Source organism: Carcharodon carcharias, chromosome 1 (genome assembly GCF_017639515.1).
Source record: "Carcharodon carcharias isolate sCarCar2 chromosome 1, sCarCar2.pri, whole genome shotgun sequence".
Taxonomy (NCBI): domain Eukaryota; kingdom Metazoa; phylum Chordata; class Chondrichthyes; order Lamniformes; family Lamnidae; genus Carcharodon; species Carcharodon carcharias.
Window position 1 is genome coordinate 195,387,056 of NC_054467.1, and position 27,972 is coordinate 195,415,027.

Below are 27,972 nucleotides of genomic sequence, written 5' to 3' on the forward strand. Positions count from 1 at the left end.
TCAGTACTGGTGCCAGTACCCAATGAATTAAAACCCACACCAGTCTTTTGCTTTTTTAACAGCCTTCTCAACTTGTCCTGCTACCTTCAAATACTTGTGTACGTATACCCCCAGGTTTCTCTGGTCCTGCGCCCTCTTTAAAATTGCACCATTTTATTTGTTACTTCCCTGTAGTCTTCCTACCAAAATGAATCACTTCACGCTTTCTTGCCTTTTCATCTGCATATGTCTAGCACTTTTAGCTGTTTGCCTATGACCTCCTCAATGTTACTATCTTCCTCTGTTTAGTACATTTTCAAGCTGCATGTTAGCTACAAATGTTTAATTATGCCCTGTATATCAAAGTCCAGATCATTAATATACATCAAAAATAGCAGTGATTCACATACTAAACCCTAGGAGATATCTCTGCATACTCCAGTCTAAAAGACAATCGTGCGCCTATACTCTGCTTTCTGTTCCTTAACCGACTTTGTAACCATATAGCCACTGCCCCTTGAATCCCTGGGCTTCAAATTTGTTAATGATACTATTATGTGCTGCTTTATCAAATGCCTTTTGAAAGTCCATATATCCAACATCAACGTCTCTACCCCCTTCAGCCCTCTTGAATACTTTACCAAAGAACTCTAGCAAATCAAAGCTTGCTTTCATTTATTGACCAACAGTTGGGGGGAGGCGGGGGGTGGTGGAGGGGTTATTTACTGACATCACTTTGCTGATTTCTGAAAGTCGGGGAACTCCTATGAGATTTATTTTGGTCTCCAGGAGTCAAGGTTGAGTTTTGGGAGGGGGTATGCAGATAATGGAAGGGACATGGAAGGGGCATGGGGGATGGAGTGGGCATAGGAGTGGAGGGGGTATGTTGATAGAGGGGGGAAGGGAGGGGTTTAAGAGATATGAGAGGGCATGGAGGGGGCATAGGGAATAAACTTACCTGTTAAAAAGTTCCCGACTCCTCAGCAGGCTTCTCCTGAGATAAAAGCAAAATACTGTGGATGCTGGAAATCTGAAACAAAAACAGAAAATGTGGAAAAACTCAGCAGGTCTAACAGCATTTGTGGAGAGAAGTAAAACAGAATTAATGTTTCAAGTTCGTAGGACTCTTCTTTAGAGGAGCAGAAGCTCTGAAGAAGAGTCAGGGCCACGACCAGACATACTTTCCAACTAGGGGAAGATGATGTGGGTCGGAATGGAGAGGTAAGTTTGAACTTCTGGCCCCACAGACCCCATTTTACCCACTCTGGACTCAATTCTGGGCAGGTGCAAGAGGGGAAAATTGAGTCCAGTGTCTCTAAAAATTTCTCCACCATCATGTTAGGCTGGCTGGCCTCTTGTTACCAGGTGCTGAACTGTTGTGCAACATTTGCAATCCTCCAGTCCTTTGGCACCACTTCCAAGAAGGATTGGAAGATTGTGGCTACAGCTTCTGCAATTTGCGCTTTCATTTCCCTCAACAACCTTGGATGCATCCCATCCAAACCATTGACCTTTCTCATTTGAATGGAGCCCGCCTTTCAAATACATTTTCTTTATCTAATTCTATCCCTTTCAATTTTTCTCCTACATCCTTTTTCACTGTGACACAGTTAGCATCGATTTATTTTAAGAAGAAATAAAGAGACAGTTTTCCACTAAAATAAGATGCAGTTTTAGGTTATTGAACAGTATTGCTTCTATGCTAAAATCAGATGCTCAACACACAGATTGAAAACAAAACTGTTCTTCCTGCAGCATGATGATAATATTCTAGTAAAAATGTAATTGTATGTAATCTACTCCCCACAGTCGGAGAAATGCTACATTTAGTTTTTTGGATTCCAAACTGATAACTTTTGAAGAATGATCTAACTAGTGAATAAATGATCATCTAAAAGAAGAATTAAAACAAAATAGAAGAATGGTGCTCTTCTGTGCTGTTAATGGATTGGTGCCAGTTGACTGAATACATAAATAGTTTTAATATGCTGTACTAACACCCAGAAAATAGACTTGGAAAGAAATGCTAGCTTTGAATATTGTCAGTTACATAGAAGCAGTATTTGTGCCACAAAAGTGCCAGGCAATGACCATCTCTAACAAGAGAGAATCCAACCATTTCCCCATGACATTCAGTGGCATTACCATTGTTGAATCCCCCACTGTCAACACCCTGGGGGTTAGCATTGACCAGAAACTGATCTGGACTAGCCATATAAATACTGTGGCTACAGGAGCAGGTCAGAGGCTGGGAATTCTGTGTCAAGTGACTCACCTCCTGACACCCCCCACCCGCCCCCCCAAAGCCTGCCCACCATCTACAAGACACAAGTCAGGAGTGTAATGCAATACTCTCCACTTACCTGGATGAACGCAGCTCCATCAACACACAAGAAGCTCAACACCATCCAGAACAAAGCAGCCTGCTTGATTGGCATCCCATCCACCAACTTAAACAAGCCCCCTCCACCACTGATGCACAGTAGAGCAGCCTATGCCACATACAAGATTCACTGCAGTAACTCACCACAGCTCCTTCAACAGCACCTTCCAAAAGTGCGACGTCTACTACCTAGAAAAACAAGGGCAGTAGACACACGGGAACATCACCAGCTGCAAGTTTGACTCTAAGCCACATGCCATCCTGACTTGGAACTATATCACCTTTCCTTCACTGTCCCTGGGTCAAAATCCTGGAACTCCCTTCTCAGTAGCACTCAAGGTGTACCTGCACCAGATGGACTGCAAGTAGGTGGCTCACCACCATTTGCGCAAGAGCACTTAAGGATGGGCAACAAAGCTGGTCTAGCCAGGGCATCCATATCCCATGCAAGAATAAAGATTCATGGTGCAAGGCCAAAGGGAGTTATAATGGAACAAGAAACAAAAGCTATGTGGCAGAATAATAAACAGTTGATATCTGAAACCAAAACAAAAGAGAAAAAGAGAAGTAAAACCAAAACTTCGAAATAAGAAAGAAACAAAACGGGAGCTGAGATTATGGTCTGAAATTGTTGAACTTGAGCCCAGAAGATGTCCATATAAGAACAAGGTGGATAATTAAAATGACAGGGTGACCGGAAGCTCATGATCATGCTTGCAGGCTGAAGGGAGGTGTTCTGCAAAGCGGTCAGCATTTGGTCATCCTTATGTGGAACGGATTGCATTGTGAGCAGCATGTTTGTACCAAATGCCATTTTAACAGAACCGTCAATCCATATCAAGTAAACATATTAGCCACCCTATTAAAATAGCAAAGAATCGAAGTTGGTACAAATGCTCATATGATATTACACAACAGAGGTTCCAGGCTCATATTTCTGCTTGTTGTCATACTGGCAACAGATCTCAGCCTATAAAGTACCTTGATTTCTGAACTGGAAAACATAAAAAAAAAACATTAAAAATTAAAATTGAAATGTGGAAACCAATAATTGGTAAGGATGAACAAAATCACAGTGGTGCATTCATGTTGATTTCAGCGAACTGGAAACAGATAATTTTACTTAATTTGCATTTTCATTTTAAGTATCTCAAAGTGGTTCTGATGAGTTATGGTACTTTTTTGCCCAATAAGACTTCCTAGTTAGCTTGGCTCACACAATGAACCACCTTTTCAGTCATACGATTTTTCTCTGTTTTTGAATAAAAATGTTGTTTCATTTTATTTCTCCACATGGATGCATGCAGTCGTAAAGGGAAGTGAGTGTGTGTGAGAGAGTGAGTCGTGATGTCCCTTGAGCTGGCAGTGAATAAGATGCCAGTGAATGTGTGATAGGCTTGTGAGTGTGTGAGTTTAGAGGGATAAGATGGTTGCCTTACCCTGGCGGCACGGATGAGACCATTTATTCATTTTCTGCTCTGGATGGCCGACCTCTTGTGTGGAGCATTGGCACTGACTGCCTCTGCCATTGCCTCCAAAGCTGGAGTGGTGAGACTGAGGGGCCTCCTGTGGCCAGAGTGGGGGTAGAGGACATTGCGGTGGGCCTCCACGGCATCCAGATGGCACCTCAGAGATCCATCACTCAATCTTGGGGGCTGCAACCATCTTGGCTTTTGGGGCCATGTCTTCACCAGAACAGTCCTGGACTGCAAGCATTGAGAAGCATCTGCGCAGCCGTTGTTTAAATATGGTGCCTATTGTGAGGAAGCGGCAAGGTAACAATGCGGTGGGCCAATCGGAGGCCACCCGCCAGTGAGGTAGCATGTTTCCTGTGGCTGCATAATTCATTCAGTGAACCAGGGTCAGAAGATGCGGGTAAATGTGGAGAATATCGTTTCCGAAATGGAAACTTTCGACCTGGTTGCTGAGGATGACAGTGTCCTGGAGAAACTGTTGGAGCACTGTATCACATAACGCTTGAAGGAAGAAGGCTTTGTGCACGAATGGTTTGCATTCAGCGCGACTCGAGGTGGCATTGCTCTTAATGCAGACAACGTGGAGATTTTTGAACATGAGATCCTTAGTAAATGGTGCAAAAGCCCTCCATTGTGGCTGGCTGGTACAAGGACTTTTTCCTGCCCGCTACCACACTTTGTGCAAATCTGAGACTATTACACCCAAAGGCAATTATGATCAAAAAGAACAAAATCAAAACCAAGTCCTAAATCTCTTTCCCCAGAATTGAATTCTAAATGTCACACTGCATTAAAAGTAGCAATATTACATTGGTGGTTTAGCCATAAACTCTTGAGTAAGAGACTGCTGGGTGTGGAATTTGAAGGCGATTGGTGGACATTCGAGCTGCAACATAGTAGTTCATAGCAGCCTGAGAAGAAAATGAGAAGCATCAGACTTCAAATGGAAAATCCCAGCTAAATCAGGAGTGGGCACCTGCCCATTGCAGGCAGAGCCTGTGGGGACAATGGTAGATGCCAGCAATGCACCCATCAAAGGCCCAGAAACAGTGAAGGATCCAAACTACAGGTGAGGATAGAATGGGAGTTACAGGATGAGGGTTGCAGGATGGTGGGCGTGGGAGAGGGGAGGAAGTTGGAGAGGATTAGCAGTAAAGGAATGGAGGTGGGCCTCAGTGCCACCCCTCCTCCTCCCCCCCACCCCCCCACCTTTTTATTCATTCACGAGATGTAGGCTTCGCTGGTTGGGCCAGCATTTATTGCCCATCCCTAATTGCCTTTGAACCTCTGCAGTCCATGTGGTATAGGTACACCCACAGTGCTTTTAGGAAGGGAGTTCCAGGTTTTTTTACCCAGCGAAAGTGAAGGAGCAGTGATATATTTTCAATTCAGGATGGTGAGTGACTTGGAGGGGAACTTCCAGGTGTTCCCACCTATCTGCTGCACTTGTCCTCCTAGATGGTAGTGGTCTTGGGTTTAGAAGGTGCTGTCGAAGGAGCCTTGGTGAATTCCTGCAGTGCATCTTGTAGATGGTACACACTGCTGCTACTGCAAGTCGAAGTTGGAGGGAGTGAATGTTTGTAGATGCGGTGCCAATAGAGTGGGCTGCTTTGTTCTGGATGTTGTCAAGCTTCTTGAGTATTGTGGAAGCTGTGCTCATCCAGGCAAGTGGGGAGTATTCCGTCACACTCCTGACTTGTACCTTGTAGATGGTGGACAGGGTGCAGGGAGTCAGGAGGTGAGTTACTCATTGCAGGATCCCTAGTCTCTGACCTGTTCTTGTAGCCACAGCATTTATATGGCTAGTCCAGTTCAGTTTCTGGGTCAATGGTAACCTTCAGAATGTTTGTAGTGGGGGATTCAGTGATGGTAATGCCATTCAACATCGAGGTTAGATTCTGTCTTATTGAAGATGGTCATTGCCTAGCATTTGTGTGGCGTGAATATTACTTGCCATTTGTCAGCCCAAGCTTGGATATTGTCCAGCTCTTGCTGCATTTGGACATGGACTGTTTCAGTATCTGAGGAGTCGCGAATGGTGCTGAACATTGTGCAATCATCAGCGAACATCCCCACTTCTGAACTTATGATGGAAGGAAGGTCATTGGTGAAGCAGCTGAAGATGGTTGGGCCTAGGACACTACCCTAAGGAACACCTGCTGTGATATCCTGGAGCTGAGATGACTGGCCTCAGCCACAACCAACAACCCAACAAGGATTTGCTTTTCGGGCTCCCTGCATGACGTGTCCTCCACCTGCGGCAGTGGGATGAGCCTCCTAAATGAGTATTAATTACCCACTTAAGGAGCTCAATGGCAGCAGATGGTAAGGCCGCGGGGTCCCCACCGGGCACCACCCCCCACAATTGAATGCCTTACCCCCTTCCAAACCTGCCTCAGGGGGAGGGCATTAAATTTCATCCACTATATTAAATGCAGCTTGATGTTTTTTAGAAGTCAGGTACAAAACCAATTTGCTGCTTGTTAGCAATATTGTTCTGTAAGTAGCAGTGACATGGCACATCTGAACAGTTGTGGTGATCTGCCTTGACATTTCATTCATCCTACCATAGAGAATAATTTTCTAGTGTCTCAGTATCTATCTTTGGTAGATTATCTTAGGTCTGCAAAGTTGCTGTGAGGGATTACAGCTACTAAACCCTGGGCAAATATGTAGGTGATGTTTTTCATTTGGTATAACAGGTATTCAGAGTAATCATTTGCCTTTGCAATGCTAGGCAGCACATATTGAGAATTCAGGCAAAGCTGTGCCTGCTCTCCAGACCATTTAAATTAAATGGGACATGCCCACAGTTCTGATCTGTATCCTTCGTGGCAGAGTGAAGATGAAAACTTATCCTTTTAGTATAATTCCTTTGCTGTACATTGAAGGAAAAGCAGTATGTTTAGTGTTGTGTTTTGGAACCCATCAAAATGTTACTGGGTTATAATGCTGTGAAGTGGACGAGATAATATGCTGTTTAACTGACATGCTGTTTCACTTTCTGATTTGTTCCATCAATAGCGGGGATCCAGTTATTGCTCGTTGCTAACAACACAAGGGAAATACCAGCTTTTTGCAAAGACTGGCTACTTTAAGGTACTAATCTCAATTCTGTCTCCAGTGTATCTGTTTACTTTGTGGCCATGATGTCAGATTTTCAAATGAACAATTGTGGAGGAAAATGAAACAGGATTTGCAATAGTACACCGGCCAGCCACTAGAAACCCATAGCTGCCAGAAACAACAAATCCATTCCCATTTTCAACTCAGAGTGAAATCTGTTCCTCAAATTGCTTTAGTGCTCCAAGCAACCACCCCCACCCCTGCCCCCCCTACTCCCCCAGGGATGGCCCCTGGTCAGGATATACATCTACAGGGTTTGTCACTGCAGAATGCCATGCAAGGCCAGAGATAGAAAAATCTATCAGCCTTTACTCTCCCATATGTAAATATGACCCAGAAAGGAAATAGTTGTGTTGCGTACTCGATCTAAAATCACTAAACCAGATATTTATATATTTACTGTCAGATTTTTTTTTCCCTTGGCCAAGCACCTTCTGGTGTGGGGTTTTGTCTTTCTACTCAGCTGTAATTATCTTTGTGATATCACTAAGGGATCCCTTCCCCTAACTATTACAGTTACATGTAAAGGGTTTATTTTAGTACAGTATAATGTTTTAATAATTCTTCCTAAGTGCAACAGAAATGGCATTTTACCTATGTACAGGTTTGTATTAGTTAATAGCAACTGGAAGGCGGTGAGGGAAAAGGAAAAAACCTCCTAATGCTTCTTGAGGCCAAAATGAAAGGATTAGGGAGACAATTTTAAAGCTGAAGACTACAAAATAATGATACATTTATCATTCAGAACCATCTCCTGCCCTATGGCTCCTGGACTGAAGCTGCAGTTTAAAACTTCACTGCTGTGTTACTGAAGTGTTTTTATAGGTAACAAAATTTTCATAGCACAGGCCTTGCCAGCTAAGCACTTTCTGTGGACGACAGAGCGAACAGACTGCCTGCTTTGTGGTGTCTGGCTAATGCTGTTCTTCAGCTAGTAAAAGGCTAATGATAAAAGTAAAATACTGCAGATGCTGAAAATCAACAATAAAAACAGGCAATGCTGGAAAAACTCAGCAAGTGAGATTCTATAGAGAGAGAAACAGAATTAACACTTCAAGCGGATGGCCTTTCATCAGAGTTCGAAGTATTTTCTGTTTTTTATTAAAAGGTTAATGACAGCTGTTCAGCCATGACCCTTACTTCAATCATAGGAAAAACTGCAGAGCAGAGACCAGCCAGGTGCCAGGTATCCCATAACATCACAACTGATATTAAAGAACAAAGCAAAATGGGGCAAGAATTGACTATATCTGTGCCTTGTATTGTCACATATTTGTGATCGGACGTACTTTGTCCCTATACAACCTTACAGAATATAAGTAAATGTAGTGCATTTGAAATAGATGGATTGTTGCAAGACAGAACAAAACAATAAATAAATGCATTTTGAATCACATTTGTGCAAAAGTATCACATCAGTGCCTGAAAGAATGAGCATCAAGTCCATTTGTTATTTCAGTATTACTTTCATTAAGCTTTCCAAGCACACTAGAAGCTCCACTCTCTGTCATAATTATTCAAACTGATGAATAATTTAAAGAGCTTAAAATTTGGTCTTACTCTCATAATACAAAAGCACACCAGTGAAAGGAATGATTGCTGGTGCAATATAAATAACAAAAGAAACATGATGTAATTTCATTCATCAAGGAAAGAAGATGAAATACAAAATGACAATAGAAAGTGTATAATTAGGTGATGCCTTGTGTATGGCTTTACCTTGCGTAAGACCGTGTGGATAATTTCCATGGCAAATAATAGGAATGTGGACAATTGAAGTTCCATGGCTATGCAGTTTCAAAAGCTATTTTTAGATGTTAGAAATTGATTTTTTTTAATTCTTCAAAAACATATACAGACACATTTAAAATTTTGAACACATATAAATGCTTTTTCAGCATTTATCCTCAATTACAACCCTCTAATATCACTTCCGTTTATCAACTGGATGTAGTTTCATTTTAGAAATTAAAGTATTCCTGAAGCTTTCATTATTTTAAATGCAACTTAAAGTTAAGCATTTTTTTAAAATTAGATTTTGATGTTAATGCCCAGACTTTATTTTCTGAAGCAACCATTGATGGACAGAAACAGACTATGCATTTGTCTGGATTTACTTGTCAACTACCGAGTTTCATGGAATGAGAGGAAGTAATTAGGGAGAGTGGGCCTAAAGAGAGACTTGATACTATAACATACTCAAACTTCTCAAGTATTGTGAAAAATCATTTTGTCCATTTTATGATACCCAGCAATTTGGCTGTGATGTTATAAAGTAACTCTTGTTATGTTTTTCTAGATATATTTTAAAAGCACCCACATAAGTGAAAACACTAGCTGGAAAAATGTATGTGCAAACTGATGTGTCTATTTGCTCAAAATTCTACCTAGACCTTACTCTCTTGCTCCTTGCACTCTCGCAAGTGCAGTCGAAATTTCAGAAGAGCTAGTCTTGAGCTTCATTACGTTGTCACAGATTCCATATGTAGTGTTTTCTTCAAGTGCTAACATTGGGCAGCATTTTACGGTCCCTCCCACCGGTGGGATTTTCTGGGCCCACTGAAGTCAATGGACTTTTGAAAGGTTCACCACATTTTACTGCCCTGCCCCTGACACAACGGGGCTGTAAAATTCTGTTTGTTTATTTGCCTGATGTGTGAAGTAGAAGGTAATAGAGCGATATGTGGGCAGGATGGGAAGAGTTCGTTAGAGTGGGAGGACCTTCTGTTGAGCATAAAGCCAGCATTGATCAGTTGGACCAAATGACCTGATTCTGTTTAATGCAATGTAAAGTTCCACAGTTTCACAAAAATAGTGGCCTGTAAGCATAATTATCACCTGTTTATTAAATATAATTCATAGATTTTTTGTGGTATTTAAAGAAAGACTCATGAAGCAAAAATCAAGCCTAATAATGATACAGCATGGGTGTGCACTGTAACAGATTAAAAAATAGTTCACATTATTTCTGTCAATTAAGTAAATTTATTTTTGATGATTTAAATTAGCTTTTAGAATTGCTTTTGAAAGACACTGAAAATTTACTTTTCTCCATCATAATATCCTTAAATTTACTTGTTGAATTAAAGTATTATTTGTTTATTTTCAGGGTAATTTAGTTGCAATAAAACATGCAAATAAGAAAAGGATTGAGCTCACCAGACAAGTGCTGTTTGAACTAAAACATGTAAGTGTATCATTTCCTGTTGACATCATTGATGACCTTATCAGTGCCTTATCAGCTTGATCACAAGTGTACCCAGTTTTCATCTCTATTGCAGATGCGGGATGTGCAGTTTAATCATTTGACAAGGTTCATTGGAGCCTGCATTGATCCACCAAATATCTGTATTGTAACAGAATACTGCCCTAGAGGAAGTCTTCAGGTAAGAAGTGTGACACTAATGGATAATGAAAACTGAACCCATGGTAATTTCTGGTTGAAATGTTTTCGCTGGATGACACCATGTTTGGGCATCCGGCAGCTGGTCACAAGAAATTTAATTTCAGTTCCTAATCGGGAGACTCCAGTTATTTTACTAAAGTGATCACTTATTGCTATTTGTTTACCAATGATACACATTCCACCATTGTGCTTCAGAAGTGAAAATTGATTATTGATAGCCTTTTACTGCAAAAGCTTTAAACACTGTGGCTACAAGACTTGGTTGCATCAGGCCTATATTTTTGATACTGAGGGTGTCACTTTGGGTCCAAAATTGTATCTGTGCTGCACATGCAAAGCTTTGGTATGAATGCCATTTTGACTGGGTTGTTTGTGCAGAAGCTGGAACTGTGTGCCGGAAGTGTGACTTTGCCAGTGATCTAAGAATGAGTTAAAAATAAATTTATGTGCACAAAGTGATGATAAATACATAAAAGGCCAGCTGAAGTGGATAATGGGAATTGATCAATGGGGACAGAGGAACCAAATTCTTACTGTCATAAAGAGCATCCCATGAAATGGGCAATATTTAAGAGATATATGTAATTTGTTCAATACAGTGATGTGAAGGAACCGGCCGCATAAATAAAGGAGGCCTAAATGGCTCTCCCGGCTTGTTTTCTTGTACAAAGGAAAAGGACAAAAATCTGTGTGACAACCTCAAAGGAATCTTGCTGCTTGTGATAGCTGATAAGATTCCAGCAAAAATTCTACCCAACAGACTGGTTAGCCAAATATAGAATGTATACTGCCAGAAAGTCAAAGTGGGTTCAGGAAAGCCAGAGGCACTAGCAACATAATCCTCACCCTTTGACAGATCCAAGCGAACAGATGGGACTCTGCTGTGTTTTTGTTTAACTGTGAGGTAGGTGGAGATTAAGGTTCAAGGGCCCCTTGAAGACAAACCTAGGAAATGTGTCCTCTTCACTATGGGTTGGGAGAAAAATGCATAAGTATGAACTACCTTGGGAGCAATCTCAATTAGTGCTGTTGTTTCCTTTGAACAGCAAACAATGCAGTCCACAAAAGGCAAGCTAGAAAGACTGGGCAGTGCTTACAAAATCAGACAATTCATCCTTTCCCACATGTGGAAAGTTATGCAGGTCTGCAATCAGACACCATCGTTGGCTGTCCCTCAATTTGAGGATGATGTCTGCTCAGGATCATGAGTTTCTGCCATGGGTCTTTGTGTGATTGAACAGATCAGTTTTCGACCCACATATCTTTGGGAACATGGGGCAGGATGTTCCATGAGGTAGTGGGATTTGCTTCCTTTTCTTTCTTTCTGTTCTGCCACTTTGCGTGATCATGAAGATGCTGCGACTCACAGCATGATGCAGCTTGATGGACAAGTTGTCGCCATTCTGAACAATTGGCAGCAAGCTCCTCCCAGTTATTAAGGTCAATGGCTCCACTGTCATGTTACATCACACAGCAGATGACTCTACACACACAAGAAATAACCATCTTCTGTAACAAAGGGAAACCAATGACGACGAGTCCTCTACACCATCCCTGTACATAAGAAGGATTGGAAGTTTATGGTCAATGGCTCTGCAATTTCCACCCTTAGGTGCTTCTGTATTTCCAGAAGTGGCTCATCAAGTTTCAATAAATCCATCCTTTTTAATCCTCCCGCTTAATCAACTTTTAGCCCACTACGACTTTGCTACTTTGCTAGCATCCTCTTCATTGATTAGAAACAGATGCAAAGTTATAATTTAGTGCCTCAGCTATGACTTCTGCCTCCATGCGTAAATTCTCTTTCTAGTCCTACTCCTCTTTTCACAACCCTTTTACAATTTCTATGCTATGGAAGATTTTTGGATTCCCTTATGTATTAGCTGCCAGCCTCTTCACTGCTCTTACTTCATCTTGCACTTTCCCTCTAAATTTTCCATATTCAGCCTTATTCTCACTTGTATGACAACCTGACAACTGCCATATGCACAATTTTTCTGCTTCAGGCGCCGTGGTATTGTCGCTGGGTGAGAGACCCAGGATAATGCTCTGGGGACTTGGGTTCGAATCCCGCCGGCAGATGGTGAAATTTGAATTCAATAAAAATCTGGAATTAAAAGTCTTAATGAAGTCCATGAAGCCATTGTCGATTGTCGTAAAAATCCATCTGCTTCACTAATGCCCTTTAGGGAAGGAAACCTGCTGTCCTTACCTGGTCTGGCCTACATGTAACTCCAGACCCACAGCAATATGGTTGACTCATAAATACCCTCAGAAATGGCCTAGCAAGCCACTCAGTTATAGCGGTTTGATGCAAAGTCTCAAAAAGGAACGAAACTGGATGGACCACCCGGCATCAACCTCAGCATTGGAAACGACAAATGCAAACTCAGCCCTGTTGACCCTGCAAAGTCCTCTTTATGGGCTTAGTGCTAAAATTTGGAGAGCTGTCTCACAGACTTGTCAAGCAATAGCCTGACATAGTCATCCTCACGGAATCACATCTAACAGATAATATCCCAGACACCACCATCACCATCTCTGGGTGTGTCCTGTCCCACAGACCCAACAGAGGTGTGGTGGCACAGTGGTGTACGGGAGGGAGTTGTGCTGGGAGTCCTCAGCATCGACTCTGGACCCCGTGAAGTCTCATGGCATCAGGTCAAACATGGGCAAGGAAACCTCCTGCTGATTACCACGTACCGCCCTCCCTCAGCAAATAAATCAGTTCTCCTCCATGTTGTACACCACTTGAGGGAGCACTGAGGGTGGCAAGGGTGTAGAATGTACTCGGGTGGGGGACTTCGATGTCCATCACCACGCGTAGCTCAGTAGCACCACTACTGACTGAGTTGGCTGAGTCCGAAAAGACATAGCTACTAGACTGGGTGACACCGTACAGTCATTGTGGAGATGAAATCCTGCCTTCACATTGAGGATACCCTCCATCATGTTGTGGCACTAGCACTGTGCTAAATGTGATAAATTTCAAACAGATCTAGCGACTAAAGACCTGGCATCCACGCGGTGCTGTGGGCCATCAGCAGCAGCAGAATTGTACCCGAACACAATCTATAACCTCGTGGCCTGGCATATCCCCCATTCTACCATTACCATCATGAACCAGGGATCAACCCTGGTTCAATGGAGAGTGCAGGAGGGCATGCCAGGAGTAGCACCAGGCAGACCTAAAAATAAGGTGTCAACCTGGTGAAGCTAAAACACAGGACTACTTGCGTGCCAACCAGCATAAGCAGCAAGTGATAGACAGAGCTAAACGATCCCACAACCAACGGATCAGGTGTAGGCTCTGCATTCCTGCCACATCCAGTCTTGAATGGAGGTGGACAATTAAACAACTCATTGGAGGAGGAGGCTCCACAAATTTCTCCATCCTCAATGGTGAAGGAGCCCAGCACCTCAGTGCAAAAGGTAAGGCTGAAGCAGTTGCTACAGTCTTCAGCCAGAAGTGCCAAGTGGATGATCCATCTTGGCCTCCTCCGGAGATCCCCAGCATCAGAGATGCCAGCCTTCAGCCAATTCGCTTCACTCCATGTGATATCAAGAAACGGCTGAAGGCGCTGGATACTGCAAAGGCGATGGGCCCTGACAATATTTTAGCAATAGAAGACTTGTGCTCCAGAACTTGCCGTGCACTTAGCCAAGCTATTTCAGTACAGCTACAGCTTTGGCATCTACCCAGTTATGTGGAAAATTGCCCAAGTATGTCATATACACAAAAAGCAGGACAATTCCACCCGGCCAATTACCGCCCCATCAGTCTACTCTCAATCGTAAAGTAATGGAAGGGGTCATCAACAGTGCTATCAAGTGGCACTTGCTTAGCAATATCCTGCTCACTGATGCCCAGTTTGGGTTCTGCTAGGGCCACTCAGCTCCTGACCTCATTACAGCCTTGGTTCAAACATGGAGAAAAGAGCTGAATTCCCGGGGTGAGGTGGGAGTGACTGCCCTTGACATCAAGGCAGCATTTGACCGAGTGTGGCATCAAGGAGCCCTAGCAAAACTGAAGTCGATGGGAGTCAGGGGGTAAATTCTCCACTGGTTGGAATCTTGCTTAGCACAAAGGAAGATGTTTATGGTTGTGAGAGGTCAGTCATCTCAGCTCCAGGACGTCACTGCAGGAGTTCCTCAAGGTAGTGTTTTCGGCCCAACTTTCTTCAGCTGCTACATCAATGACCTTCCTTCCATCATAAGGTTAGAAGTAGGGATGTTCGCTGATGATTGCGTAATATTCAGCAGCATTCACGACTCCACAGATACTGAAGCAGTCTATGTCCAAATGCAGCAAGATCTGGACAATATCCAGGCTTGGGCTGACAAGTGGCAAGTAACATTCATGCCACATAATTGTCAGGCAATGACCATCTCCAACAAGAGAGAATCTAACTATCGCCCCTTGATATTACCATCACTGAATCCCCCATTATCAATATCCTGGGGGTTTCCATTGACCAGAAACTGAGCTAGACCAACTATATAAATACTTTGGCTGCAAGAGCAGGTCAGAGGCTAGTAATCCTGTGACAAGTAACTCACTTCCTGACTCCCCAAAGCCAGTCCACCATCTACAAGGCACAAGTCAGGAGTGTGATAGAATACTCCCCATTTGCCTGGTTAAGTGCAGCTCCCACAACACTTAAGAAGCTTGACACCATCCAGGACAAAGCGACCCGCTTGATTGACACCACATCCACAAATATTCACTCCTTTCACCACTGACGCACAGCAGCAGCAGTGTGTACCATATACAAAATGCACTGCAGGAATTCACCAAGGCTCCTTAGACAGCACCTTCTAAACCCATTACCATCTAGAAGGAGAAGGGCAGTGGATAGATGGGAACATCACCACCTGGAAGTTACTCACCATCCTGACTTGGAAATATATTGCCGTTCCTTCACTGTTGCTGGGTCAAAATTCTGGAACACCCTTCCTAATAGCACTATGGATGTACCTACATCACATGGACTGCAGTGGTTCAAGAAGGCAGCTCACCACCACCTTCTCAAGGGCATCTAGGGATGGGCAATAAATGCTGGCCCAGCCAGTGAAGCCCACATCCCATGAATGAATTTAAAAACACTGTGGTTATCCAGGGAGCCCTGGTTTACTTGCCAGACCTTTCCCCATTGTGATTATGTACCTTGACTGTAACCAAACTATTTCCTCTGTAAAGGAAGCCCATTGTTCCATTACAGTTTTTCCTGCCAACCTTTAACTCAAGTTTATCGGGTTTGCCCATTCTCATCCTACTGAAGTTGATCCTCCCCCAATGAATTATTTTTACTCTGGATTATTCTCTGTCCTTTTCCATTGCTAATCTAAACTTTATAGTGCTATGGTCACTGATCCCAAAATGTTCTCTTACTGTCACTTGACTCACTTGACCTGTCTCATTCCCTAGAACCAAATTCAGCAATGCCTCCTTCCTCATTGGTTTGGACACATGCTGACGTAGATAATTCTTGTGAACGCTCTCGAAACTTTTTCCTCTCTCTGCCATTTACACTATTATTATCCCTATCAATAAGTAAGTTGGTTAGCTCAGCTGGCTAGAGTGTGATGCGGAATGCTGTTGCCGGTGTGGGTTCAATCCCTGTGCAGGCTGTCTTAGTTCATAGAAGCCTGTCTCCTCACCTTGCCCCCTGCTTGCAGATTGACACCTGAACTGATATACAACTAATTGTCTCTTTCTAATGGAGAAAGATGCCTGTGGATGTTGGCTAATATATTTATTTAAAATCACCATTTATAAATATTCTGTGGCTTTTGCACCTGTTTGTAATTTATTTGCAAATATAGCTCTTTCCCATTAGTTGAAGGCCAGTAGAGTATGCCCAATCATGTAATGGTACCTCTATTGTTTCTTAGCTCTAACCAAACAGATTCTGTCCTTTCTCACATGAGCATGCCTTCTGGACTCCAGTACATACATGGCCAGTCAAAGGTACAGAAAGCAACACACAAATCTGATCAGAATTTTGTGTGGCAGCTGGTAAGGGAAGTAAATTGACTGATTTGAGGCAAAACAAAAACAGAATTACCTGGAAAAACTCAGCAGGTCTGGCAGCATCAGCGGAGAAGAAAAGAGTTGACGTTTCGAGTCCTCATGACCCTTCGACAGAACTTGAGTTCGAGTCCAAGAAAGAGTTGAAATATTTGGACTCGAACTCAAGTTCTGTCAAAGGGTCATGAGGACTCGAAACGTCAACTCTTTTCTTCTCCGCCGATGCTGCCAGACCTGCTGAGTTTTTCCAGGTAATTCTGTTTTTGTTTTGGATTTCCAGCATCCGCAGTTTTTTTGTTTTTATCTATTGATTTGAGGCAGTCTTAATCCAGTTTTCTAATAGATGTTAGGTCTAAAACAAACATTGGCTGCAATCCAGAACATTTGGCAACAGTATAACAGTCTCACTCGGAAAGAAGTTGATCATTTAAGGAAAAGCAGTGCATGAAATGGAAATTGAATAAAATATCTGGTGATATTTTCCATTAGCTGCCTTGCACAATTTGCTGTGGGATTGATGTGACCCTTTTTACCAAATCACACAGTGATTTTTTTCCCTCTACTCCTTTAGTATCTTCTCTCCTTTGAGGACCTCCCCTTGTTCCATGCCTCTCACCTCTGTCTTAAAATTTTCATTGTCTACTGCCCCTCAAAGCCCACCTTAAGTGTATTAATGAGATATTGGCCCCCTTTCTTCCCACAGCCTCTGAACTGAGTGATTCCTCATCTTTGATGATTTTAATCTCCATCTCAGTTACACCTGCCCTCTTTCTTTTAGGTTCACTGTGCTCCCTAAACCTTCTATGTCCATATAAACTCTTCTACCCATAAACATTGTTATCCTTTCAACCTTACCCTCTCACATGACCACCTCTTCCCATGTTCTTGATCACTGATAAGGCCAACTATTCCAATTTCCTCATATCCTTAACCAGACACATCCTCGACCCTTTCCAACTCAACTTCTTTTTGATTTGTTCCTGTAAATAGCTCTTCGTCAATTCACTTACACTGCATTATCAATGTCCTCAGTACCTAGCCTTTGGTCATCCATTCACCACAATGCTATTGTAGCTTTCTACTTGCTCCATTATTGCATAACCTTGGATACCCTTGTAAAACCTTCTCTCTCTCCCATCCAGGGCATTCCTCTTGGTATAGCCCATCATTGCAATAATCATGGATGATTTTAATCTACATATAAACTGGAAAAATTAGATTGGCAATAGTAGCCTGGATGAGGAGTTATTAGAATGCTTTTGAGATAGTTTCTTAGAGCAGCATGCTCTGGAACCAACCAGAGAGTAGGTCATATTAGAGACTTGGTATTGTGTAATGTGACAGAATTAATTGATGACCTCAGAGTAAAGGCACCCTGAGGTGGCAGCAGCCACAATATGATTGAATTTTACATCCAGTTTGAAAGGGAGAAGAGTGGATCTAAGTAAACTTAAATAAGGACAACTATGTGGGGATGAAAGCTGAGCTAGCTGAAGTGAACTGGGAAACTAGGCTGGAGGATAGATCAATAGGGAAGCAGTGGCAGATATTTAAGGGTAAATTTCAGAATATTAAGGATAAGTATATTCTGAATATAAAGAAAAATTCTAAGGGAGAATCCACCATCCGTGGTTAACTAAAGAAGCTAAGGAAAGCATCAAACTTAAGGAAAAAGCATGCAACATCGCAAAGATGAATGGCAGGACAGATGATTGGTCAGAATATAAAGAAAGGCAGAGAATGACTAAAAGGTTAACCAGGAGAAATAAATTAGAGTATGAGAGGAAGCTAGCCAGAAATGTAAAAATGGATAGCATCTACAGGCATTTAAAAAGGAAAAGAGTAAGTAAAGTGAGTGTTGGACGTCTAGAGTGACAATGAGGAGTTAATAGTAGATAATAAGGAAATGGCAGAAGAAATGAACAGATATTTTGCTTCTGTGCTCACTATGAAGGATACAAAAACATTTTAGTAAAAATTGAAATCAGGGGATGAAAGGGAGAGAGGAAATTGGTGAAATTGAAATCACTAGGGAAACAGTACTGAGCAAATTGATGGAGCTGCGGGCTGGCAAGTCTCCGAGTCCCGATGGACTATATCCTAAGGTCTTAAAAGAGGTGGCTAATGAGGTAATCAATGCGCTGGTGTTAATTTTCCAAAATTCGCCAGATTCTGGATAAGTTCTATCAGACTGGAAAGTAGCAAATATAACCCCTCTATTCAAAAAGGGAGAGAGGCAAAAAACAGGAAACTATAGGCCAGTTAGCTTGATGTCTGTCGTGGGGAAGTTATGAAAACCGATCATTAAGGAGGTTATAGCTGGGCACTTAGAAGAGCTCAAGACAATCGGAAAGAGCCAACATAGTTCTGTGAAAGGAAAATCATGTTTCACCAACTTATTGGAGTTTTTTGAGGAAGTGACATGCACAGTAGATAAAGGGGAGCCTGTAGACATACTGTACTTGGATTTCTAGAGGGCATTTCATAAGGTGCTACATCAAAGATTATTATGGAAAATAGTGGTGTAGTGGGTAACATATTAGGATGGATAGAAGATTGACTGACTGGCAGAAAGCAGAGAATATGCATAAATAGGTCTTTTTCGGTTTGGCAGGATGTGACAAGTGGAGCCCCACAGGGGTCTGTACTGGGGCCTCAACTTTTTATGATTTACATCAATGACTTAGATGACAGGAATGAAGACATGGTAGCTTAATTTGCTGATGGCACAAAGATAGGTAGGAAAGTATGTTGTGAAGAAGACACGAGGCGGTTGCAGATGGATATAAATAGGTTGAGTGAGTAGACAAAGATCTGGGAAATGGAGTTTAATTTGGGAAAATGTGAAGTTGTTCGCTTTGGCAGGAAGAACAAAAAAGCAGAGTATTAGTTAAATGGAGAAAGGCTGCATAATTCTGAGGTGCAGAGATATGTAGGTGTTCTAGTACATGAATCACAAAAAAGTTAGTATGCAGATACAGCAAGTAATTAAGAAGGCTAATGGAATGCTACCCTTTATTATGAGAGGGATTAAACATAAGGATAAAAGCAAAATGCTGTGGATGCTGGAAATCTGAAACAAAAACAGAAAACGCTGGAAAAATGCAGCAGGTCTGACAGCATCTATGGAGCGAGAAACAGAGTTGATGTTTTGAATCCGTATGACTCTTCTTCAGAGTCAAAGTAAGGATGTTATGCTTCAGTTGTTCAGGGCATTGGTGAGACCGCACCTCGAATACTGTGTGCAGTTTTGGTCTCCTTATTGAAGAAAGGATGTAAATGCATTGGAGGCGGTTCAGAGAAGGCTTAGTAGATTGGTACTTGGGATGAGTGGGTTGTCTTATGAGGAAAGGTTGGACAGACTGGGCTTGTTTCCACTGGAGTTTAGAAGAGTGAGGGGTGATTTGATTGAAGTATACAAGACCTTGAAGGGCCTTGACAAGGTGGACGTTGAAAGGATGTTTCCTCTTGTGGGTGAGTCCAGAACTAGGAGGCACTGTTTTAAAATCATGGGTCACCCTTTTAGGACAGAGATGAGGAGAATTATTTTCTCTGAGGGTTGTGCGACTTTGGAACTCTCTGCCTCAAAAGGCAGTGGAGGCGGGGTCATTGAATAATTTTAGGGTGGAAGTAGATAGATTCTTGTTAGGCAAGGGAATCAAAGGTTGTCAGGGTTAGATGGGAATGTGGAAATCGAAACACAAGAAGATCAGCCATAATCTTATTGAATGGTGGATCAGGCTCGAGGGGCCGAATGGTCTACTCCTGTTCCTATTATGCTCTTATTACAACTTCAAGTCCATGGTGTGCAGAGCTGAGCATACCTGGCACACAATTGCTTGAGCCATCCATCACCAAATCTAGAAGGATCACAAGCACCACCAGGAACTTATTGCCCTGAGTAATAACCACTTACTACTCCAAGGCCTTCCTGGAGCAGAGCTAAATTTATCTGATTACATATCCAGTAAGGGTTTTTCTTCTTTCCAGATGCCATTACCTCCAGATACCTACATACTGCTCCTTGGCAACATCATCTGCTATATAGGGATCAATTACCACATGAAACTCATCTCTCCCTCTCTACCAGCTACTCGTTGCCACCATTCCCTCTGTGGCATCCTATTTGGTACCAACCAAAAACCCTGAAGCCATCCACTGATTCCATCCCGCTGTCAGTCATTGCCTCAGGCTGAACACCACTGTTCACAATATTAGTATTCTATTTTGTATAAGCTCAGTTTCTGACTGCAGATCTTCCTATTTCCACTTCCTTGACATGCGTCACCTCAGCCCATCTGCTGCTGAAACGATCATCCACGCCTTTGTCACTCCAGACTCATTAATTTAAAAGGAAAACAGGAAGTACTGTAATAGGCAGGTCTGACAGCATCCATGGAGAGAGAAACAAAAGTTAATGTTTTAGGTCAAGGACTTTTCATCAATTTCCGTGCTGTCCTGGACACCTCATGTAATCCGCCATCTAAAAGTTCAGCTCGACCAATTCTCTGCTGACCATATTCTTATCACAGACCAGGTTCAATTCACCCATTTTGCCTGTCTTTGCTGATCTGCATTGGCTCCCAGGGCTCAATATCTCATCCTAGCATTTAAATCCTTTCATCACCTCATCCATCCACATCTCCATAACCTATTCCAGTTCTACAATCCCTTCCTACTCTATTGCTTTGATTTTGGCTTCTTGTGCATGCCCTATCCCATTTCTCCACCATTGGACATGCGTGCCTATGGTTGCCTAGGCACCACGCTCTGGAAGTCCCTCCCCTAGCTTTTTCATCTTTCAACTTCCCACTCCTCTAAGGATTTCTTTAAAACCATGGGCCTGATTCTACGTCGCTTGAGTGGGCACGTGTCCGACCCGACACTACATGGAAACACGCAAAAAAACGTCGGGCAATTGACCCAACACCATCACGCACTTGCACAATGTTTCATTCGGTGGGCATGTGCGGCAGTCAGAAGTGTGCCCGCTGACAATTAAGTGGGCAATTAAGCCCATTAAGGACTTAATTAAAAATGATTTTATGTGGCCTGCCCATTTTTATGGTTGCAGACGAGACAATTGGCCTGCTGGGCATCACATTTTTGCTACAACCTTGATCCAGGATGGGATGAAATGACCGGGGCGAACTATAATAAAAAATGATGCCTGGAGACTGATGTTTTTTGAGTTTTTCTGTCAGGTGCTTAATGTGCTGCATAGACACAGTTTGCTGCATTTTCTTCTTCTCATTTAATTTAATCCCTGAGGCAGCTCCATAGCAGCTGTCTTCCTTCAGGGAGCTCGCTAGAAGCACCCACCCCCAACCTCCCTTTTCTTGGCTCCCTCTTCCCACACCCCCAACCACCCCCCCCCCCCCCCCCCCCCCCCAACCCCCCCAAACAGTACTAAGGCTTCCTCAGAGTATGTTTCACACTGGGTGCACGTTAATTGGCCAGCCAGCATGAAATTGCATTTAGCGGCCAATCACAGCATGAAGCACATTCGAGTCCGCTTCTGGGCCCACTGACTTACCTTAGCCTGACTAGCGCAAGATTCAGGCCCATCTCTTTGACCAGGCTTTGATCTAATTCTACTATCTCCTTCTTGGCTTCGCATTCATTTTGTTCTTTATTATCCTGTGAAGTGCCTTGGGACATAGTTTTTCTATGTTCAAGGGAAGTTCTTGCTATAATGGTATAATACAAGTTGATCATTCAAGGTTTGACTTGACGATATGCAGAATGATATGGGTGTCAAGACAAAAGGCTGGATTTTCCTCCTGGTGACTGGAATCAGAAGCTGGGATTGTTTCTGGGTCACGAACCCGCCCCTGAGGGAAGCAGTCACTCATTGGTATTCTCACTTATTTGGCATGAGGATAAGTTCTATGTCCAAGTAAAGACAGTGAGAGGGCTTGCAAAGCTAGAAGGGCAATCAGAGGCCTTCCAGCTTGGGAAGGGGCAGCAGGCTGTAATGAAAGGTAAATAAGAGAAAGGTACATTATCATGGAGGAACCTTCATCTTAAACTTTTAAACTTTTAATTAAGAGAGAAATTCAGCAGCCGGGGCATCACTGTGCAGGTGTAGAGGAGTGTGGAAATCCCAGGCAGGGAGGGAGATTCTCCAGGCTTACGAATATACAATTAGGAGCAGGAGTAGGCAACTCGGCTCCTCGAGCCTGCTCCGCCACTCAATAAGATTGTGGCTGTTCTGATTGTGACCTCAACCCCACATTCCTGTCTACCCCCGATAACCTGTCACCCCCTTGGTAATCAAGAATCGATCTAGCTCTGCCTTAAAAATATTCAAATACTCTGCTTCCACTGCCTTTTAAGGAAGAGAGTTCCAAAAAAATTCTCCTCATCTCTGTCTTAAATGAGTGACCCCTTATTTTTAAACAGTGACACCCTTATAGGTGTAGTTATAGGTTTCATGCTTTTTCTGAAGCCCGCCAACCTTAAGGTTGGACAGGTAGGTCCATTAATGATGTTAATTACTTTATCAATGGCCTCAATAGGCTGTTGCCAGGTTGGTGGGCACGCAGCTGAGTCAGCTGCGTACCCACCGACCTGAGAATGTAAATGACGCAGAGTGACACCGGGATGCCCACCCGAAGTCATCCCGTGTCATTTTACATGTTGGCGAGTGGGCCCTGCCCCCCTGCTCACCAACCGGAAGATGCAGGTCATAGAGGTCTACAGGACCTTCGGCCCATCAACTCTGTGCTGGTCAAACAAGTACCTAACTGTTCTAATCCCATTTTCCACCACTAGTTATGCCATGGCATCACAAGTGCATATCCAAATACTTCTTAAATGTTATGAGGGTTTCTGCCTCTACCACCCTTTCAGGCAGTAAGTTCTAGATTCCCACCACCCTCTGGGTGAAAAAATTCTTCCTCACATCCCCTCTAAACCTCCTGCCCCTTACCTTAAATCTATGCCCCCTAGTTATTGATCCCTCCGCAGGGGGAAAAGTTCCTTCCTGTTACCCTATCTATGCCCCTCATAATTTTATACACCTCAATCATGTCCCCCTTCAATCTCCTCTGCTCCAGGGAAAATAACCCCAGTCTAGCCAACCTCTCCTCTTAACGAAAACTCTCCAGCCCAGGCAACATCCTGGTAAATCTCCTCTGCACTCTCTCTAGTACAATCACATACTTCCTATAATGCGGGTTCCAGAACTGCATGCAATACTCTAGCTGTGGCCTAACCAGTGTTTTACACAGTTCCAATGTAACCTCTCGGCTCTTATATTCTATGCCTCTAGTTCTAGATTCTCTCACAAGAGTAAACATCCTCTCCACAATCACCTTGTCAAGACCCCTCAGGATCTTAAAGGTTTCAATTAAGTCACCTCTTACTCTTTTAAGCTCCAGTGGATGCAAGCCTAACCTATCCAGCTTTTCCTCATTAAACAACCTGCCAATTCCTGGAAACAATCCAGTAAACCTTCTCTAAACTGCTAATGCATTTACTTTCTTCTTTAATTAAGGAGACCAATACTGTACACAATACTCCAGATGTGGTCTTACCAATGCCCTGTACAACTGAAGCATAAACTCCCTACTTTTGTAATCAATTTTCCTCACAATAAATGATAACATTCTATTAGCTTTCCTCATTACCTGCTGTACCTGCATACTAACCTTTTGTGATTCATGCACTAGGACACCCAGGTGCCTCTGAATCTCAGAGCTCTGTAATCTCCAGGCTTGCCTGGAATGTTGTTGTCCCCCTCCCCACCACATTGGTCTGCCACAAGATATCCAACTCCAGGCACCTAAACTGGCACCCATTGGCTTAAGAACATAGAGGCTGACTGAAAAATTCCAGTCAGGGTCCATCAATTGGACTTAATTAGGCCCTTAATAAGCCTAATCGGTACCCCTGCATGTGGGCTAGATCCCTGTTGGCTCCAATCCCACTTTAGGAAAAATGACCCAGTGGCAGGATGGAGCTGGGAAACCTCCTGGCTGGCTGGCAGAACTAATTTCCAGCCCCACCTCTCTCCAATTCCCACCCCAGTGAGGGAGGAAAATCCAGCGCAAGATGTCAGTTCCTGCTGTGCTTACCGCTGAATGCAAAGAAGAACATTGGCCTCAAGCTTGCAGTATTGCTACTTCACAAGCAAAAGTGCAGTGGATTGGGATTTTCATTCACCTTCAAGCAAATATTTGACCCTATTCCAAATTGTGGGAATTGGAACATTTCCATTCCCCATATGGACACAACAGAGGCATCAGCCACAAAACCAATGTGAAAAACTGGACATGTGCCATATTGTTCTGATAGGTGATGAGGAGGCCTTTATCAGTACAGCCAAATAAATCCAAGTTTCTTTTTTTCTCTCTACCCAAATTTGGCAACACTGTTCGGCCTCAAAAGGTAATTGTTTCCTTTTGAGGTAGATTATCTTTGCTGAGGAGCATTTTGGGGCCCTTAAAAGTCTTGGCATCTAATTCATATTGGGTGTCAGCTGAGGCAGAACTTCTGGGATAGCCTAGGAATACCAGCAGATGTGGCTCCACAGCTAAAGATACTGGAAAAAAATTTGTTCCAGTCCCACAACCAGGATTTGTGCTGTTTTTTGTACAGAAGGCAATAACCTAGCAGATGCAAGTAATCCAAATTACACAGAGGCTAATTGGTCTTTTTTATGTCCTCACAAACCACCATAATTTTGAGCCCAGTATTATTCTGTAATTTAATTTCCAAAAATGCCAAGCTGGAGAACTAGCAAAAGCTGACCAACAGCTTCAAAATACCTGGCACTGCTCCCAATTACTGACCATTCAAGAACAGGGCCATGGGCCAAGCGCTGAAAATGGGATTAGTGTAGTCAGATCTTTGTTGACCGGCATGGACATGATGGGCTGAATGGCCTCCTTCTGTGCTGCAAGTGTCGATGAGAACACCTTGATTCTGAGTTTATGATGCATGGAAGCAAGTCGTTAGGTCGACTTTGTAAATTAAGCTGTATATGTACAAAATATTTATTTTTATTGAATGCAAGAAAGTACATGAAAATCCAAGGATGAAATATGAATATTGAAGACATGAAGATATTAGTGCAATTCTATGGGCATTTGGAGGCATGATTCATGGAAAACTGTGAATTTTTACATTAAAAGTAATGCAGATTATCACAGTATCTTTACAGTGCAGAAGGAGGCCATTCGGCCCATTGAGTCTGCACTGGCTCTCTGAAAGAGCATTCCACCTAGTCCCACTCCCCTGCCTTATCCCCGTAACCATGCGCATTCTCTCTTGTCAGGTGGCAATCCAATTCCCTTTTGAATACCTCGATCGAACTTGCCTCCACCACTCTTTCAGGAAGTTTGTTCCAGACTCCAACCACCTTCTGGGTGAAAAAATTTTTCCGCACATCACATTTACTCCTTTTGCCAATTATTTTGTCTGTGCTCTCTAATTCTTGATGTTCTCTTGAGTGGGAACAGTTTCTCCCTGTCCATACCCCTCAGGAGCTTGAATACCTCTATCAAGTCTCCTCTCAGCCTTCTTTTCTCCAAGGAAAACAGTCCCAACCCCCCCAAATCTATCATCATAGCTACAGTTGTTCATCCCAGGAATCATTCTTGTGAATCTTCTCTGTACTCTCTTCAATGCCTTCACATCCTTCCTCAAGTATGGCGCCCAGAACTGGATGCAGTACTCCACAATTATATATATATTTTATATATATCTATATATATTTATATCCACAATTTATGCTTCACAGTTAAGAGAATTTCAATTTAAAAGGAGAAAAAGAAAGGCCTAGAACCTCCTCTAGGATGCTTTCACTCCACTTTCATACTCAGCCTGAGTTTTGATGAAATCCCTGTTTAAATGTGTAAATACGGTTTCCACTGTAGTTCAGCAACAGTTACATCTGTAACAGTTCCAAGGAAATCCTGGCCAATGTGAATTTGGGATTTTCAATATGCCCACCAGACTGGAATTTATGAGCATGTGTAAATGGGTCCACTAAAAAGGGGGGAATTGACTTGACTATGAGGAAAATAAAGCAGAAGTAAAAACCCACAGTACACAACTGAAAGAAAAAAATTTTGTTGTAAAATAGTAGCAATAACGATGTGGATAAATTGCATCCTTCACCATCCTTCATTGATCAATAATTGACAGGATGTTGTGAGAAATTTAAATAGTATAATTCCAAATATATTTAGCAGTCGCTGGTCAAAATCATGGAATACCCTCCCTAACAGCACTGAAAGTGTACCTACACCACATGGGATGGAGTAGTTCAAGAAGGCAGCTCACCACCACCTTCTCAGGAGCAATTAGGGATTGATAACAAATGCTGGCCCTGTCAGCGATTGTTACCAGTCATGAATGAATTTTTTAAAAGTTATTGGACCTGAAAAGAAAGAAGCTGATGGAAGCATTAATCTTATATAACAGCTTTGAGGAAGGAGAGGCACAAAATATTAATTTGTGTACATAAAGTGGGGTAGGCCATAGATCAGAATATAACTGAAGTAAGAGCCCTTACATGTAAGTTTGACAGCATGACAGAAATGCTAATTAAGATGGAATCATTTGTGGAATGCTAGAAATCTCCCTGAGAGAAAGGCTGCTGAGGAAACTGATCACAAGGCAGAACAGAAAAGTTGATCATGAGGGACAGTAGAAGGGCAGGATAAATGGGTATGAGGTGAAGAACGTCGAGTCATTCAGCCTGTAGTCAGGCAAGGGTCAAGAAGCAATCAAAGAAGTCAAAGGGAGTAAAAAAGCAAATTATACAGACATTGTGGAATGCAACACAGACCCAAAAGGTGAGGGGCAGAATTTTCCCGTTGAAGTGCGGGGGCGGGACCCACACTCTGACACGTAAAATGATGTGGGATGACGTTGGGCGAGTTTCCGATGTCACTGTGAGCCACCGTGATGTTTCGTCGGATGGGTGAGCGATGATATCCGATGAACACCCGCCATTCCCTTAGCCTGGGAATGGGAGTTGAATTCTCCACTGGAGGCATCTCCTCTGAGGAGGAAGGGAGGGCTAGAAGCGGGAGGAGGCAAGGAGGGCACATTCTGCCTCCAGGGGAGCCAACTTTGGGAAGACAGGCGCAGGCACAAGGGGCGCAGGGCCAAGTGGTAGTCCAAGGCTGAAGGGACCGCAGAAGATGCCACTATCCTGCTGCCAGGGTATACAGGCGGTGAAGCAGCTACTTCAATATGCCTGAGATGCAGTGCCGAAGGAGGCTCCGTCTCTCAAGGGAGACAGTCAACTATATCTGTCAGATGATTGGCCCTGAGATCTCCGCTAACTGTGTGGGAGGATACCCCATGCCAGTGGCTCTAAAGATTACAGCTGCCCTCAGCTTCTATGCCTCTGGCTCCTTCCAGGGCTCGGTGGGCGATCTTTGCGGTGTCTCCCAATCAGCTGTCCACACTTGTGTCAAGCAGGTTACAAATGCTCTGTTCAGACGGGCATTGACCTTCATTCACTACTATTGAGACCAGGCAAGTCAGGCACAGTGAACCAGAGGCTTCACGGCCATTGCTGGTTTCCCCCGCATCCAGGGTGCAATAGGCT

The 27,972-nt window shown here is 43.1% G+C and overlaps 1 protein-coding gene across 3 annotated transcripts in view; it reads left to right on the forward strand.

The window, feature by feature from the left end:
• LOC121276540 (atrial natriuretic peptide receptor 2) overlaps window positions 1-27,972 on the forward strand; it is a 159,081-nt gene that overhangs the window by 80,249 nt on the left and 50,860 nt on the right. For 2 of the 3 annotated variants that reach the window (XM_041185099.1, XM_041185079.1), the window contains exons 9-11: window positions 6,862-6,936; window positions 10,073-10,150; window positions 10,245-10,349. In XM_041185099.1, the coding sequence (XP_041041033.1) occupies window positions 6,862-6,936; window positions 10,073-10,150; window positions 10,245-10,349 (258 nt within the window). The remainder of the gene's footprint in view (window positions 1-6,861; window positions 6,937-10,072; window positions 10,151-10,244; window positions 10,350-27,972) is intronic. The other variant, XM_041185089.1, reaches the window with a different exon arrangement.